Source organism: Lingula anatina, chromosome 6, assembly GCF_051362555.1.
Source record: "Lingula anatina isolate TDL-2025a chromosome 6, LinAna3.0, whole genome shotgun sequence".
Taxonomy (NCBI): Eukaryota; Metazoa; Brachiopoda; class Lingulata; order Lingulida; family Lingulidae; genus Lingula; species Lingula anatina.
This window is the reverse complement of record NC_141772.1, coordinates 8,622,893-8,641,193: the sequence shown is the minus strand read 5'-3', so window position 1 is coordinate 8,641,193 and position 18,301 is coordinate 8,622,893. Positions and strand designations below refer to the sequence as shown.

General features: G+C 36.8%; 2 protein-coding genes across 3 annotated transcripts; one reads left to right on the top strand and one right to left on the bottom strand.

Annotated features, from left to right (window-relative positions):
* Positions 1-767: 767 nt before the first annotated feature.
* LOC106167499 (uncharacterized) lies at positions 768-4,369 on the top strand. The gene is made up of 6 exons (XM_013546290.2): positions 768-1,069; positions 2,059-2,145; positions 2,318-2,427; positions 2,841-2,912; positions 3,094-3,219; positions 3,464-4,369. The coding sequence occupies exons 1-6, from the start codon at positions 1,054-1,056 to the stop codon at positions 3,545-3,547; spliced, it is 495 nt and encodes a 164-aa protein (XP_013401744.2). The 5' UTR covers positions 768-1,053; the 3' UTR covers positions 3,548-4,369.
* A 1,616-nt stretch (positions 4,370-5,985) lies between these two features.
* Positions 5,986-15,739, bottom strand: LOC106167502 (uncharacterized). 2 transcript variants are annotated; one of them, XM_013546294.2, is made up of 3 exons: positions 15,514-15,739; positions 9,793-9,992; positions 5,986-9,064 (listed from the first exon to the last, which is right to left on the bottom strand). In XM_013546294.2, the coding sequence occupies exons 1-3, from the start codon at positions 15,563-15,565 to the stop codon at positions 8,741-8,743; spliced, it is 576 nt and encodes a 191-aa protein (XP_013401748.2). In that variant the 5' UTR covers positions 15,566-15,739; the 3' UTR covers positions 5,986-8,740. The 2 variants fall into 2 exon arrangements, with proteins under 2 accessions (XP_013401748.2, XP_086871427.1); XM_087015301.1 differs by lacking the exon at positions 15,514-15,739 and adding an exon at positions 15,301-15,451.
* Positions 15,740-18,301: the final 2,562 nt, after the last annotated feature.

Sequence of the window (18,301 nt, the reverse complement as noted above, 5' to 3'; positions counted from 1 at the left end):
TGAAAGAGGTCAAAAGAATGGGGTTTTGAAAGGAAAAGAAATTATATAAAATTTGAATAAATTACTATGCATGATGTAAGGTAGATGTTTTATTTTCACATCCAGTGCTCTAATGCAGCTGCTTCTCTTACGGAAATTTTGACTGACCATCTATCTCATACATGTATGTACGTCATCTGAGTTTCACTTTACAATACAGTATTCTGTTTATATCATTATTCAGACTCCTGTTTAAGGGAGGGTGGTGGAGATTGCTGCTAATGCATCATTCAATAAGCAATTAGTATTGCAAAACAAATTCTTATAATGTCCTGAACGGGTAGAGATTTTGATAGGTGTACCATAGGTATGATGTTTTTACACTATTTTTCGTTGTATTTCGGGTATTTTCCTTTTCCTCTGGAGTCTAACTTATGGTTTCTTTTAATTAGTTATTGGTAAAATTGGCATAAATAAAACCATTACAACAGACCAATAATTCATAAAGTCGCCGTTCAACTTTTAGAAGTTCACGCTGAGCATAAGAACGTTGACTTTTTGCTAGGATAGAAGATAAGTTTCAATATTTAGGTCCTAGCTTTTTGACAGGCCCCTGAACTTTATAGTTAACCGTTTTCTGTTAAAATCGTTATATGAACGACCGTCGCGCTGAAATATCTGCGTTAGCGGGAACGGCGGGATATTTGTATCTAAATCAAATAATTTAATCAATAAATTGCACAACGGTGCTACATATGAAAAAATATGCCAATCATATAGGTAACTGTAAAAGACCTGCGGCCATGACGCATTTAGGAATTTCTCTAAATCTACAGAATATTTTTGCTTGGTGAACATTACGATTACAATATTTTCTGTGGCTGAAACAGCGACGTATTGATTCTCACTATTGGCAGCCTCTTGCTTTCGGCATTGTGGAAGCCTGAAGGTTATTCAAAGTGTGCAAAGGAGTAGAAGGAAGCACACCGCCCGCGGGGACGGACCGGCTGACGGACGAATGGATCCTCGGATGATTTCCGAATTTTGGTTCGGGGTTTTTGACGTGCAAGTACAATGAAGCTCATCCTAGGTGAGAGGTTATGAAAATTGTGTCACTGCATTTTTGTGTTATAGTTGGACGAATAACAAGTTATCTGTTTTAGGGCAATTTTACTCCGTCCCGAATGGCAATGTTTTCTGTGTGCTTTCACCAAATCTGGCCGCGTATGTAAACTTAGAAATATGGATTAGGAAACTATGTAAACCATGCTTTTTTAAGTGAGCCAGTGTCTCGAAATACCCCCCAAAAATTGATAGTGCTCATAATTGATCGCGACCCATTTCAGACTTGTATTGGCCCCAGTAGGCCTACTTTACGAAGTATGCTACGTTTATCCAAGAACTGAGAAAATAGGAAAATGGTAGAAACCTAGAAAAAAACATATATATGCTTTTTTATAGACCGGACGGCTTAGCCGAGAGTTTGCACTTTTAGACAGGGCTGTGCGTGTTATTTTCACACATACATACACATGTACACCTTATCGTTATCGATCCCCTTGTAACTGGCGATCGCATTGATTAGGTATTGTTGATTAGCAGAGCGTATTGATTGCGAGTTTTGTAGTGTAACGGTGTAGTGACTTGCTTTTACCAGCCGAGTTAAAGGTGGGGCTTTAACAATGGAAAACTTGCAGCCCGAAAGTAACACTAATAGTGTACGTCTTTGTCTTGTTCTTTTGGACGTCCATTGTTTGTGTGGAAGCGCTAGAAAGCGAGTTATGCAAAGTAAAGATTTAAGTAAAGAAACATTTTAATGTCTTTGTTATCGTTTTGCTTACTAAATAAATATCACGTTGGTAAACTTCTACGATGAAAATAAAAAACGACAACAACCAAAGCGACGTTTTTGCAACACCCGGTCTATGTACTAAAATGCTAATACGAACGTCCACTATTTTTTCAAAATGATTCATATGGATGACGCAAGAAACTAATATTTCAATATCTGCAAATTACAAAAATGTCATACATTTTAAAAGATAAGCTGGGGTAAATATTGAGGTGTTATTTATTCAGTGGGCCTGGACGGAGCAGGAAAGACGGCCATCTTGTACACCTTGAAGTGGAATTTTCCTCTCACCACTGGACTTACATCCACGCTAGGTAAGCAATGTTTATCTGTTATTTGCGTTCATTATACTTTTGATAATTTTATTAATTTTGCCTATTTTATCCACTGGAATGGTTGTATAAAAATTTTATGTAAAAACAAGTAAAAAGCAAAATACATGCGTTACCAATGGCAAAGTAGGTGCATTGCGCTTTTATTCCGTAGGATATAATGTCGAAGAAGTCTCATTCAACGGCATAGCCTTTGAAATGTGGGATCTCGGCGGCGAACACCAAACAAGAGCAATATGGAGGCAATACTTTAAGGATACGCAGGTAGGAGAGAGAGAGAGAGAGAAGGGATGGGTTGGAGAGAGAATGTATGTTTGATAGAAACAGGGCAAGTGTGGGAGAGTGATTAAGGGGTGGTCTTTTTTTTTAAACGAATAAAATTAATTTTAATACAGTAAAAGTGGACGTCTCCCTTATTTTACAAAGATGCTTGCTGGTATTCGTTTTCCAATCTCGATATTTGCTTGCTTATAGATAAGGGGATATATGTGGAAAATTAACTAGACAGCAAAGCTGGGAAATTTACAAACACGTAACTGCATATGTGGAAAATAAAAAATGGACAAACTGACCCACGTCGGCTTTAATCCTCAGGCTAGGCTTTTTACGCATTCACAGAAATCGCCAAAATGGCAAAATTGATGAATTTGATTATTCATGCATATTTTTTATTTCAGGGAATAATCTTCGTGGTCGATTCTAGCTGCAGAGAACGTTTCAGTGAAGCAAAGGAAGAGATAGAACGACTGGTAGCAAACAAACACAGTTTAGCAATGGAAACAATTAGAAATATATTTACTTAAAATTCTACACGCAGTACCGTACATCAGGTTTACTCTTAGCAGCTTTTCGTTCTGTTTTACACCTAGGGCAAATAGACTATGCAATAAAAAAACTCACAATATTTTATCATGATTTTGTTCACTCCAGATGAAGTACGAAGCTCTTCAGGCCCTGCCCTTGTGTACAATGACACACAAGCAGGACCTCCCCGGGGCTCTTTCCCCTGAGGAAGTGACGCAGCTACTCTCTCTCACAGACATCAGGGATAGGAAGGTAAAACTGCCTGCAAACAGCCATTGTACACTTTAGCGAGAATTCCCTGCAGAGTTGGGCCGACCCAGCTAGTAAGATGCGCGAATCTGAATGAGGTCTAATATAGGCAAGCGTTATAGTGTGGGTTTGGGGGCAATGGGCGAAAACATGTGGGCGTAAACAGAAACAGAAAAGACTTCTGCAGAAAAACTTGTGTCCGCCAAGCACAGGTCAATATTTCAAGTTTTTTCCTCTCTTCTTTCAGTGGACGGCCATTCCTTCAAGCGTAACGGCGTCAGGAAGCACCGGACTTCAAGAAGCTCTGCAATGGTTTTCTGCTCTGTCGTGACCTGCTGGTCGCACAACCCACTCATGAAAAGTCTGTACACGTAGCTTGACACTTACAAAGATCACATAAAATTTGAGTTTGTGTTGGTGGTTTATGTATAAACACGCATAAAATAAGCGTGTTTGTGAATGTACAGGGGGACTTTTCAGTGTTTGACGTACAATGTAATGAGCATAAAAAAGTTTGCGTTTATGTATATGCCAGGTTGGTACGTAAAAACGGGAGTTTTTCTGTATCTTGAGGGTAGTTTGCTTCCTCTAGCACGGCAAATTGAAAAAAATATGCATCCTTCTTAGACTTAGCAGATGCACATTATATGTGCGACTTTAAAGAGTACAGTATGCCATTAATGAATACGTCCTGAATGACATTGTAAGCCTATCTGCGGTAATATCATTTAAGTTTTTGATCTATTTTCTGAATGTTAAATGATTGTACTATTGCTTCCATAGTAGTTGGATTTGTTTTTATATGCAATGAGTCAAAGTTGAGCTTTTACGTTCACCGCAAGCGCAATCGGTGTTTTGTCAAGAAGAATTTTTATTTGACTAAGTGTGTCTGTGATCCATTAAAACTAAACACAAAAATGCCGCCACCCAATGTCAGCATGGAATTATTTTGCAAGGCCAGGGTTCAGCAAAGCAGGTGATGGCTATATGGACAGAAACGATGTGTCTGTACATAAAAAATATAATATTGGAGGTAGAAAATAAAACCTGCGTTTCTAAATATGCCGCAAATTATTTAGATCTATTTATCTAGTGCAAAGCAAATATTGCTCTTGATGCAGTATATGATGCAAATAAACGTGTTTTTCGACAACCTGGTGTTTTAAATTGATAGTGTTATTATGTTTTTGACATTTTAAACTTTCAAATTACGTTAAATAGTGTATTTTAAATTAATATTACGTCTTATATCTTCAAATGATTCTAACAGCAAACGAGAAGGAAGCCGAGTTACCAGCCACGTGACAAGTCACGTTTAATTTACGCAAGAGTAAAGAAGGCAGGGAGATATGGCAAAGAAAATGGTGTAAAACTGTGAACGCAAATGGTGCAGGTTTTTGATAAAGTGGATCTACATAGCTATAAGAAGAAAAACAAATTACCATATGAATATTTCATCAAACGTATCTCTAGTTTCATCACATTCCACCCCCCTCACCTGCAATTTCTTTATCAAATCGTGCGTTTTGAGATTATGGCGCCTTCGTAAGTTGTGTAAATTTACGTATATTATACATGTATGAAGTTGTACTTCTTTTGTCATATCAAACCACATATCCACTTCGATAACTAAACATTGCTGTTCGGCGCTTTGTCCCATCCTCTCTAACTTTCATACCAATCGATAGTCCGAACAGAAAGTACTCCAGACTATTTTCTGTGTCTGTGGATTTCTGAAATAAGGATTGATAATCCTGCTAAATTATGAATAATGGCATTATCAAATACATCCGAATTAGAATAGCATAACGGCATTTTTAATCAAGCGTGGTGTTCAAATGACACTAACGAGCTTTAGTCTATTTGTGAGTGCGTTCGTAACCTGTAGTTTTTAAAAGGATTACTTTAATTTTTCATATGTTTTGAACGTTTGTGACACTGCGCGAGTTTCATGGACAAAAATATTCGTAAATATACTGACATCGTTTAAACAAAAGCAGATAAATGTATGAATGCCCAATATATGAAGGACGAAAGCTAACACTGCCAGAATTTTTCCTTGCAAGTATAAGCCAATAAATGAATTTAATATACGAAGACGCGAGGCTTCTGACGACAGGTGCGTTATCAGCGCACAAGGTGAAAATCTAGGTAAAAGCCAAATAAAATGTTATCACTTTTTTCAATTGGTCAAAAATTACTTTTGGGCAAATGAACGATAATTTAAACCCGTTGTTTCTACCCAGTATCCCTTTCATGATATATAGATAGCTTTTTATTGTATTACCTATTTACCACTCGCTGCAACCAAATGCATTTTCCTTATCCTCTGAATTGCCTTCTGGTCATGTTAGTTATATCGCAGATGAAAGTGATCGTTGCATTTAATTAGCGATCGCATCAGCGGGTGATAAACTCATAAATACAAAGAAAAAGTTAAATGAGTCCTCCCAGCACAGAATCTGTATTTGAACCAAACTCATTCATAGACCCCCCCCCCCCCCCCCACACACACACACACCATCTCATTCCGTGTTCACAGTGACACTCTTTTATTCCATATCAAACAGTGGTTAAGCCATGCACGTGGTTTTCAAATAAGGGCGGCGTTAACTTAAAAGCAATTTTGTCAATGCACAAACTTGTGGTTTGCAACAATTCATTCCACGAATCATATTGGCAAGTAACTTCATATTTACAATTTCACTTCATCACGTTTGGCAGTTCACGTTTTGAATTTGAACCTCAACAGAGAAAGAGACTGACACATTCTGTATTAATAATAATTTTATTTTCAAAAATGTTTACAAAATCCCTCTTCAGTAACATCCTTGATAAGATACACAATGAAACCACGTGGAATGCTGTGGTACAAATGACAGTAAACAATGAATCAAATGTAAGACAAAATACTAGTTTACATGTGCTAGCAGGTATAAAGTTCAGGGCAAAACACTTCAGAGTTTCGGAGGTCACTGGAAACTCACATCTCTGTAATCAGCAATATTACTGTCATTTCTAAGACCTCTGAAACCCAGGGTGTGCTCTGACCCCGGTTTCACAAAAAAAACTTAAGTCAGATTCCCTGGCTAAGAACTTAATTACCAAGGTTACATAATCACATGAGCACATCTTACCCTATCAGGAGCAGTGTAGCAACACTGTCATGGAAATCCTAGTCAACTAAGCCAGGGAACTGACTTACATTTTTGTGAAACTGGGGCCTGGTTTAAAACTTAAGCTGTAAATATGCTTGGTTATACTAAATGAAACTATATTAGCTGTCAAGTTGACAAAAATATATTTTTTTTTTTTGTCTGGAAAATAAAAAGCAAACAACTGTCTTGAAATTGCTTTGCTTCAAATCCATACTTATATTTAAAATCTGCTGAATGATGGAAAATCTTTATTCAGTGTTTTTCCTGTTGTACTTCTTATCCACATTAGAGGCAAAAAATTAGAAACTTGAGTGCCAATAATCCACTCTTCCTAGTCCACTGTTCGAAATTATATATTTGTCCAGCAATAATATTAAACAGGTACAATGTAATACTGATAATAAATTCTTCTTTAGGATGAAAAAAATCTTTTTTTTTATCTTATGTGCTATGAAAATGCACTGTAAATATATACATATATCAAATTCTATTATCAATATTGGTAGACCCTTCGGGATTTCTCAAGGGGAGGGGCAAATTCTGACTCAGTTCAATTGGTTTGTTTTCACATGGTGAAAACATTTTAGAGAGAGAGATGCATCATATCCCCCTCTCCCCTCCCCCTGAGCTACCTAAATTAAGTAAAAATAACTGCTTTCAAATTGTTGCAAGAGCAAAATATATAGCTTTAAAAGATCCCTTGTTCATGTACATAAATGTGTAAATAATTTGTGACTAATAATAATTTATCTCAATATGAAATATTATCAACTATCCATTATCATACAAAGTACTGCATGATGCAACTCCATATCAAAATATGGCACCCATCAAGGAAACAATTTCTCAGCACAGTCAAAATGCATCAATTGGTTTGCTTCCCAAACTAAAATCTGTGACATTTAAATGTGGTATTGTTGTTCTAAAAATCCTCTTTGATTTATTGAAATGACCCCTACTAAGACTGTAAGGAGATTTGTATCTATGTTTTAAACTTAGTTGTGTGTTAGGTGATACAATTATTATGCATTTATATATTTATAATAAATCTTGTATTGTTGCTTTTTTCTCTCAAAAATGTTTTTAAAAAACTGGATTTAAACTGTCATTTTCAATTTTGCTGAAGGTCAAACATGGACAAAACCCATAGATATAAAAAATAGCCCTAAATGAGCCCTGAAACACTTATCTAGTATATATATATAAGCTACCTACACACATACATTATTCTATTATTTTGTTCAGAATATCAGCTTCTAGCAGTTGTTATATATCAAAAAATTGCATGGACATGAAATATTCCCAAATATTCACACATGAGCCTTGACAACAATAAGTATGAAGAATGAATGACTATTCGCACTCAGTATTACAAAGTCAGCAAAACCTAGGGGACACCTCCCATTAAGTTTACCCTATATCATTTTAATAAAGTCTCTTTTCACATAGTGCAGTACATTTGTCTCTATCACATTGTTTTAAAGAATTTGTCCAATCCGTGCTCAAGATGGTCACTTATTTATGACAATTTATGATCAGTCCAAACACTGTGAAGCAAACCTGCAAAAGGGAGCAGCACTCCCTCTCCCCTTTGGGACCATTCCCACAGATATTTGGATTGATCTATCTCCCTGGGGAGACTGACTAAATTGCTATCAAACTAACTGGCTTAAACATCTGTAAAACCTAGTAAAACTGTTAGGGGGTAATTATATTTAACCTTAGCTGATTTGGTGGCTTGACAGACATTTAAGCCTCCAGAGTTGATAGCAATTTAGCGTAAACCCAAAGGGAGTTAGATCGATCCAGATGGATCGATCTAAGTATGGGAACCCAGTCTTAGTGTAATTAGAACCTGTCAAATGTTACAATAAAGACAAGCATACTGCACAATGTACATTATGTAAGTTCTGGGTCACACAACTAAAATAAATAGATATGAGCCCATTTCAGGTTATTTTACATTTGAGCAAATAACTAATGATCTTCAGAGAAGCTGAATATAAATTAGCTGCATATAATTGAATAAAAATCCTTTTCTCTTTCTCTGTCCAAAGTATCTGTAGTTTTAAGTGAAAATATTGTATGCAAACAGGCAAGCATGTACAGTTTCATGATCTATCATTATGCCATGACAAAATGGAGGATCCTCCTTGCATTCAGCAGTGGACAGATTTTCAATTAATTCTTCATTTCATGAACTATCATGATGTCCATGACAAAATGGAGGATGCTGCATGAACCCAGCAGTGTAAAGATGTATAATCCTTCAGTTTCAAGAACTATCATGATGTCCATGGAAAATTGGAGGATGCTGAATGAACCCAGTAGTTGAAAGATTTACAATTCTTCAGTTTCATGAACTATCATGATGTCCATGACCAAATGGCAGATGCTGCTAAGCAACTAACTAATAGAAGCCAAAGGGTTGCAGCACTGGTGGCTTGGTTAATGTTTACAGCACCATTGCATAGGTCAGCCGTACATGTACATATGGTGCCTTTGATATCCTCCACGGTCGCAAATAACTGAAAACTGGTCATTAACAGCTTTGTTCGCTGGCTGGTGTCATTCTTCATTAAAATGTGACACTTCTGAGATGTGGTTGTGGACGATGATCCGTCACTCTTTTCTTCTGTTTCAGAGGCACAGTCACGCACCAAGGTGTCTACTATTACTTTCTCTTGATCCTGAACCGAGAGAAAAAATTTCATGAATATACATTACTTTTGACCGAAATTACATTTTTAATGGGAACACATCCCCTCTTCCCTATAGTATCAACTAATTGTTAAGTGATAATGCATTGACAAGAAAATGCCCCTTTTCTTAACAAAATCAAGCTGGATGATAATAAATATCAGGGTCATGCACGAGAGCCTACGAAATCACTATTCTTAACACTGCAATTTACTGGCTGTGGAATAGGTGGACAACATAAGAGGGGATTGTTCTGTAATTGAGTGAGCACCAGCTCTACACTTAATGACAACAAGCTTGATGTTGGGCGAATAAAATTAGGCAAAGATCTTCAGTTAGCGATTTTCTTACTTGTGTTTATGACGGTCTGAGAGCACAAATGTTTTTGCCAATGCAAGTGTATAGTATTTGTAGTGAAAGCTTAAATAACTTCATGATGAAAAAATCTGAACAGAGCACAACTTCAATCTATGGTATTTAAATTCATAAACTTCAAATGCTTCAAAAACTTCATTTTCATTATTCATCATTTTTATTCCAAAAAAAATTTATTTCCTGATAAAATCTCTGCTCATTATTTACAAAACATAAATATTCTTTTATAAAGGCAACAACTGATATATTGTATTGCACATATATAAAAATTTCACTATTCTTCAAATGCATTAAGCTGATAATGCAAACGAAGCTTGATAAGTAAACAAAACCTTTTACTCACATAAGTACTCATACGCAGACTGACTGTTGCTTGGGTCTTGTAGCAGCCAAATGGGCAGTGTTCTGTATTCCGCGACTTTCCATCTTGACAGTCTGCATCTACTCGAAGCAGGCGACCCAGGGTCTGGTCAACAAATTCACTGTTAGTGGGCGAGTAATACCTCGATGACTTGCACTTGTAGCACTCAGGGGTTACAGCAGCTGTTAAAGAATATAATTAACTACTTTTGTTTCTTTTTGTATTTTAATGAATAAAATAGAATGCTCAGGCCCCATTCAGAATAGGGGACTAACTAGTCGGAGGGTGAAATATGGCCAACCCACTTGAATACTTCCCCACAGGTAATTTATTCAGTGTCTACTTTTAGACGGCAAGCTTTGTAGTGGGTTGCTAGATTTGACCCTCATACTAGCTAGCAACCTATTCTGCATGGGGCCTCAGACTGCAAGGGCGATTTCACAAAATTGACTCTTTGAGACATGTCACTGACAAATACATTTGTGTAATATTTGCATAACAGTTTTATACCACTTTCAATTACTGTTTATTTCTCTCCACTATAGTATAATATAAAATAATAGCAAACAAAATGGGACAAGACAGAATTGTGCAAATATTACACAAAATGTGCGCGTCACTAAAATACATGAGACTCAGAGAGTAATTTTTTGTGAAATAACCTACATTAAAATTTAATTGTACTATGCTCTCTCTGGTCTAATTAGTTCTTGCCAAATGCTTAATTCTCAATGCTTTTTCCCATGGAGCTTACATATTAATCTTCCTATTGTAGTGGTATATTTTGAGAGAATGACAACTAAGGTGCCCTGCTATTATCTAAATTTTTGTCTAAATATTCTGACCAAATTTTCTTCTAAAATTCTTGTGAAATGGACCCTGGAGTCACAGAAGATGGTGCACTTAAATATCACTATAGCATGACAACAATACACTTAGTCTGTATTTTTCCAAACATATTTGATTTACTAGATATAGAGCACAGCATGGCAGCTGTAATGGACACCCACTGTACGCCAAAACTCAGTTTCTGCCTACAAAGCTAAACTCATCTTGTACCACAAAGATGATTAATTACCAAATCAGAATAGTAATTAAATAACCATTAAATTTTAGACAAAAAATAATTTGAACACCCTTTAATGAATATTTTACAAGCCTAACTGGGCTTAGTAGGGTTACTTGACAAAAGTCACAGACCTGTATTTGTGCATCATTCAGGATGACTAGGCAACAATAGCTATCAAAACACATACCATGATGTTATGATAAGAAAAGGACAGGTCAATTCAGGTTTCCCTTTCAACTCTTCTCTTAGTGCCAATAAAGAAAAATCCTCATCACCCAGTGATCAAGGTATTTTCGATTTTCCAAATATTCTCTCTGTCATTTTGATAGGATATCTGCACTGACTACATGCCACTCTTTATCTATGGCCACTTTTTGGCCATTCAAAAATTTCCCCTTGTCTCAGACTACTGATAGGGCTTACTTACTTCAGCAAACCTATAATATTCAGAGCAACCCCCCCCCCCACCCCCAATAATATTTTTAACCCAGGGCGCCTAAGATAGAAATATTGTCCAGTGCTGTCAAACACTAAGTACTAGTATATTGATTCTCCTTCTTATGAAGTTGTAGGGACTACTTCACATAAGAACTGTATGTAGTCCAAATTTGGTCAAAGCTAGGGATGCTAAAATGTTAGAGAGACGAGTCACATTTCACAGAAAATCTTAAAGGCCAGTTACCCTTTTTTTTTGTTCAAAAATAAAAACATACCTTTAAACAAACTATTACTACCTTGACAAAAACTTTTTTAGGTGAATCAACTACATTCGTTTATATATATCTCATAGTTAATTTAGCACAGTAAGATGTGTTTAACAGATAGTCTTTATAATAAGCCCAAATAGTTACGACATTTTGTGCACGAACAACTCAGTGTAAATGGAGCCTTTGTGTTACATAACAGTCCAGTTCCGACCTTTTGAAGTTCCAGGTATGAAAACTGCCATTGTTGTTGGCAGGTGGGAGATGACCACAACACATTAATTATGTCACTGAGACGGGCATTTTTGCAGAGCCACATCCATCAGATATGTGACAATGTGACCCTGGACTTACTCTTGCCTTATGCTAATTTTTCTTTCTTTCTTTCTCCAAATGCTAAATTCTTCCTCCGATTTGGTAAAAGTAAATGCAAAACACCTTATGTTTTTCAAAAAAATTCTCCCCAACTCAGTTCTAATTTTCGATTTTGCTGAATTTGTTTAGTCAAAATAAGTCCTACCAAACTTGCACAACTGCAGAATCACACTTGAGCTTCTGACAAACACGTATTTCTATACTCATCCCTGTGGTGATTTATTTTGACCGAGGTAATGCAAAGTAATGTCACTGTTTTTTTCTGCTTATCTATAATGGACTTAACAAAAATAACTGACTTGGCTGCAAGAATAAATTGCTAAAAGACCCATTTGTACCCATATGGCACACGAACTCACGAACACAGCAAAACATCAATATCACTTGGCCAAATCATAGAAGTACTTCTGTGGATATATATATATATATATATATATATATATATATATATATATAAACAGCCCACTTTTATAAAATCAAAAGAACACTGGGTCACACTCAGGAACCTGAAGAATGATAAGATCCAAGATGTCTGCTGAAGATGCGGAATACCAGGTGCCTTAATCTGACAATGTTCACTAATCTCAGGTTACAGAATAGGTTTTATAGGTAATACACAGCTGCATGTGAAAGGTGCAAGTGTGAATTGGTTGAATTACAGACACATCTTAGCTTGATCATCCTAAACATATTCTATTTTAATAATTTATTTTTTATTAATTTATTATTATTATTATTATTATTTTATTTTATTATTTTATTTATTATTATTATTTTTTTTGTGACAGTGACATTATTTTCATGCAAAATGAACTTAGTGAAAAATAAATTATACTTCTAATCTTTTTTCAGTAGCACTAAAAATTTGTCAGTGATTATCCATAAGATGTACAACTGGCTTTAAAACCATATTATAGGTCCTATAAATAAAACTGTGATCAAGTAACTACTTCTGCCCCTTGCCATTTTGACAGATTCCATCTCTTTTCAGGGTTAGAAGTTCTACAGTTTCTATGTATAGCAGCAGTAAATCATTAAAGAAGTTTAGCAGCTGTGGTTTTCACAAGGCAATACCCAGTTGGCCAATTTCACATCTGTACTAGTAGTTTTAGTCTAAAAAGGCTAAAGATGGGTTTACAGTGAAGATAAGCCAGCCCTTCTTAGTGTTATCCTTCTCTGCGTGTGGGCCACAACGACTTGTCTGACCAAAAACTTACAAATAGAAGGCAAACGTGTTCTCTTTGACTGCATTTAGATTCATTAATCGTACTAGCTGGGTTGGTCGAACTCGGGAGATTCTTGCTAAAATGCAATCAGCTTCGTTGTCTGGGATAATAAACTATTGTGTGCTGATTAAGCCAATTCCACTGATTGCACTTTAGCAAAAAAATACCCGCAAAGTTTACAATATTTGGACTCTTTTATCTCACTACTTCAGTGTCTCGAAAAATACTCATGAACGTATATATATATGGAAGAGAAAAAGCCGCCTATACCTTTAGCAGTTGTAATTTCTTTTTGTTTCTCTAGAGGCTGTGAATGGCACTAATATCCTGCTGGCGAAGTTGTCATCAACTCTCAGTAGACTAATGGGAAGGAATAAGCCACCTGTTTGCTAATATGTTGAGGTCGCGTCCAACATCAGTTTAACAAACCTGTATGTGGACTGATTCGTAGAAGTGGACATTTTCATCACAGTCATACATGGGAGTTGTACATCAGCCCTGTTTGCTGACTGTATTACATGCTGAACTCATGAATTTCTATACGTGACTGGAGCAAACATTCACACCATAATAATCCTTGAAATAATGGTTCAAAACATTTTTGGTTGAAACTGTGCTGCCAGCAGCCAAACAGCATTGTTCACTAACCCACAGCATATTTTTCTGCTACTTCAGAATAATACTAAATATAGATAATACTTACTTGTGCACTGCAAGGGCAGTGAACTAAACTAAGATCTTTTTGATATAAATTAAGAATGGAGATAATAAGAGTTTGCCTATACTAGTAATACCAATGGCACCTGAGTGCAAATGCAAAATCTGATATATACTCAGTTTCAAGCTTTGATTCTAAGCAGATAGAGCTGTTGGTTTATTCTCTTACAAAAATTCTAAATTTAACCCTTCCCTTCCCCCCCCCCCCCCCCCCCGCCTCCCCTCAATAAAATATGAAATAAAATCTTCAACTACCCATAGACATCACACTAAATCCTGAAATTAACACACTTTTATTATGCTACATATATAAATGTCTTCTGTCAAAATAAATTTCACTTTAAAATTAAGTGCTTGAACATCTGTAGCAAACAGATTCGAGAAACAAAGGTTTTTAAACTTTAACTGCTGTTTAAAAGATTTCCCACTGAGTGTTTTGCTGCTGGCAAAATATCTACTACGCTTTTCACACTGAGCAGTATATTTAAGCGATACCTTAAGTCTGTATCAGTACACTTTTTGAGAAATTGACTATCTAACAAACTGGCTGTTATGTTAGCAATTCACTAGAACTCGAATTTCAATTTGTAACTAATTATTTTCACAAGTTGGAAGAGTCTCTGAGGCAGGTGACATTTTTTCAAGGTCCCAATATTTTAATGCAAAATATAAAAGAATTTTCATTTACTAGTCTATATTTAACATCTGCCCTTAATTGAAAGTTTACTTGTCATTCAGATATTCTGATAATAACATGACAAACTGGACAGAGGCACCCAGACATGACCTTCATCACGGTGCGCTTAAACAATGGTCATTACTTGAACATATATATTGGCCAATGTTGAAATCCCAAATGATTAATACTTATCATCAGCCCTTTGGTCATTATTGACAAACACATTTAATATGTCCCTGAGCAGAAAACAGGTTGTCATTATATCAATTGCGTGGAGAATGTAATAACCAGTTTTCATTATGTTTCGCAAATGGTAAAAGGGCTCTACAATATGGGTGCATTCACAAAGAGAACTAACTTAAACCATACTAAAAAGCACTGTTTAACATCAATGTATATGTTTATACATTTAGTTTAACATGAGATGCAACAGTCTGAGAAAATATGGGCTCCCCCTCAAATCTGGTCGTTTAGTGACGTCACAAACCCCAGACCAGTCAATTTTAAGTAAAAATAAGCCCTAAGTGAGACCAGATCCAAATGCACAATTCGTGTACAGCTATCGATATATAAATTACGGCTCGTAAAGCCAAAATCTTTCCTTTTTAAAACACTTCTAGAAGTATAAATTTCAGTATCAATTTCACCCTCAGAGCAACAGGAAGGAATGGAAAGTTACCCACCTATAATTTGGTATTATAAAATTTCGTAATTACAAACCTGGTTCAAACATCGAACTTTGATTATTTAAAAGCATCATTCTTTTTGGTCTTTTTGGTCACTTAAAATGCTATGGCGCGGTATCAAAATTTAGAGCGAGCTACGTGCATATGTAAACTACAAGTGCTTGGTGTGGGTGACCTAAATAACAGCCCATGTTTAAAATATAAACCCTAACTTGTGACAAACTTTACTAACAAGGTTCTTCCCTACCTATTAAAACGACCAGAATAAGAACCAGCAGCTCCAATATTGTCGGTGTCATCTTCCAACTGCTCTTGGCGTTAAACCGTGAAGATCTATTGCTAATTGGCAACTTTTCCGGTATGTTGAAATCGCTGAAAGTTACAACTCACACGCGGATGTTTCTCGCCTCCGCGAGTGTACCGATTAGCATATTTGAGCGAGCTGTATTTTTACTGAGGTAGGGCGCCCTGAACTGAAGGGTCAAAGGTCAGCCTCGTCACTGGAGGCGCAAGTATAACAAGTGGGTGACTGTACTGTTCAGTTTCTTCAACAAAAGGCGGCGTATTTGCTTTTAAATAATGGAAATTTGCTCAGTCAATAACCGCGGGGCCGTAACAAAGAATTGAATAGTGCACTGGAATTTAAAATAGGGTGTTTATCCGTTGATTACACCACGGATATATTGTTTGTTGTTTTAGTTTAAGAGGAACAAATTGTAAAAAAGGCGAGACTATATATAATGGGTAGGAAGGAAAAAGAAAGCCCCGGGATGAAAAGAGTTTCTTTATTGATGGGTTCTTGGAACGCGGGCCCGTTATACACTGAACTATATCTATCTGTGGACCTCTCTCTACCAGTAAATCATAGACAAACAAAAGATCACAAAAGGGGCCTAATATCGGGCTGCTATATTAAAATCGTATTTTTGCTCACCATCTAATCGACTGTCTCTTTCAGATTTTACTGGATTTACCGCTTCCAATTATGTTAAAAACGACACATGTTGTTACAGGTTGGTTGCAAGCTGAATCTTGAAACTCCTGGTGATTCGATCGTAGGAAAGACAAAATATATGATTCCAGATTTCAATATCCTTCACGTACGTAAGACAAAATAACACAATGATGACAATTTTAAAGATGCGAAAAAACACCCAAGCCTGTGTTAATCTGCGAATCTGATTGCATTCAGCGAGAGCCCCCGCAGAGTTGGATCGAACTACGGAGACCGATAGTTTCAATGGGAATGAGCCCTATGATTCGCGCAGACGATTTGAAAAAATCATAGAAGTAGAGAAAATAATCGAGGGGAGCAGTAGGCCTACCTCTTTTGCACCGAATTGAGAAATTGTCAACTGGGTAAATTACGTAAAAGAGTCGCCTGAACGGAGGTTGCACTGGACACGGCCAGTCAGCCTGATTCGATTCGCGAATCACTAAGGCCGCATTCACATCGAGTTGAGCCCGACAAAAAAAGGGGGTTCTTGGAACGCCCCGAACCCCCTTGGCTACGAGCCTGCTATAGGGGCCTACCTCTCCATGGGAAAAGGGCCAGAGTCAACTCGGCCAATATACTTGCATACAGAGAGGACCGAAGATAAAAATGATATGGATAAAAAAGAAATTAAATGAGCAGATAGGCCTAACAAATCAAAGCATGTCAACTATACATTCACTGCGGATGGATAGACCGCTTTATCTGGAATATGAAATGTTGATAAAAAGCTTATTGCAATAAATGCGAATTTATAACATGCATTTATTCAAATCAATCGCTAGTGTTGGTGTATATTTCAGTCCTGGAGTCGTCATACTTTGGCCTTCCTTCCTTTTTTCTTTTGAAACATCCGATACTTATTCAGGGACTGGTAATTAAGTTGGAGAGGGATGGGGCTGCGGGTAAAATTCCTGTGCCCCCCCCCCCCCCCAAAAAAAAAAACAAAAAAAAAAAAAAACAACAAACAAACAAACAAACAAAAAAAATACAACAAAACAAGAAACCCGAGACCAACCCTGATAGCATTCACACCCCCCCCCCTTCCAGATTGATTTAAAAAAGACTGATCTGAGGCAAAAGAGGCGAAAACAAAAACAAAAGAGTCAGAGGAAGACAGTTTGTGAGCTCTTGACTGGCAAGAAGATGGACTTGGACTATACAACAATTATAAACAGTAAAGCAATGCATACAAAACCGAGGAAACAATTTCCACTATCTCCTCTTGAAGACCTTGTTCAACAAGGATATGTTAGTGAACGTGTACTTCCTGAAGTTAAGAGGCTATTCAGAAGTTAGAAGTACCACTTTATGTGACTGCAGTGTCAAATAAATCCGCAAAGGACAAACAGGTGACATTGTCTGCTTTTCTTTCGAAATGTGAGAAGGCACAACTAGCAGAAACTGATGAGAGTTCTTTTAGGCAATCAAGCCACGATTCGGAGAGTTACCATGACTTAATAGAAGTGATAAGCATTGACACCGTTTGTTAAAAATTATTCACACGCCCGCTGTGTCCCTACCCCCCCCCCCCCCCCCCCCCCCCCCCCCCCGCCACATCATACACTGTATCTACACAGAGTGTTGCACTTCCTCAAAGAAAATTAATTTCCAAAAGTGTAGACGTATAAAGTACTTTCGAGATCGGAAATCAATTGAGGAACGGTCAGTAGCATTGGAACAGAGCACAAGGTGCCAGAAAGATTCGTTAATTGAATTCTGTATGCCAAATTTACGCATTAAGAAAACCCAAATACTCACATACGCCGTATAAAGAAAAAAAATGGAAAACGATAAATTTGGTTATTTGCCAAAAAGTGTATCAATTGCTCGATAACATTTTCACAAACGGATGCATTTTAAAATGTCCTATCTAATGATTTCCTCGTCAAATTGGACCCGGTGAGACAGGAATGGAAGTCCACTATAGGAACCGTAGTCCGGTTTCCATCACTTTGTACAGTTGACATTCGTCACATGTACTAATCTCAATACCCCAACTAACCCTAAGCTGTACTTATCATATGGGAACCTGGACTTC

Excerpts from the sequence above, each read along its gene's own strand:
- LOC106167502 (XM_013546294.2), bottom strand. The coding sequence starts at position 15,565 with ATGACACCGACAATATTGGAGCTGCTGGTTCTTATTCTGGTCGTTTTA. Across the intron at positions 9,993-15,513 it reads TATTCTGGTCGTTTTAATAG|CTGCTGTAACCCCTGAGTGC; the intron begins GTAGGGAAGAAC and ends ATTCTTTAACAG. Across the intron at positions 9,065-9,792 it reads GTCTGCGTATGAGTACTTAT|GATCAAGAGAAAGTAATAGT; the intron begins GTGAGTAAAAGG and ends CTCTCGGTTCAG.
- LOC106167499 (XM_013546290.2), top strand. Across the intron at positions 2,428-2,840 it reads AATACTTTAAGGATACGCAG|GGAATAATCTTCGTGGTCGA; the intron begins GTAGGAGAGAGA and ends TTTTTATTTCAG. Across the intron at positions 3,220-3,463 it reads CAGACATCAGGGATAGGAAG|TGGACGGCCATTCCTTCAAG; the intron begins GTAAAACTGCCT and ends CTCTTCTTTCAG.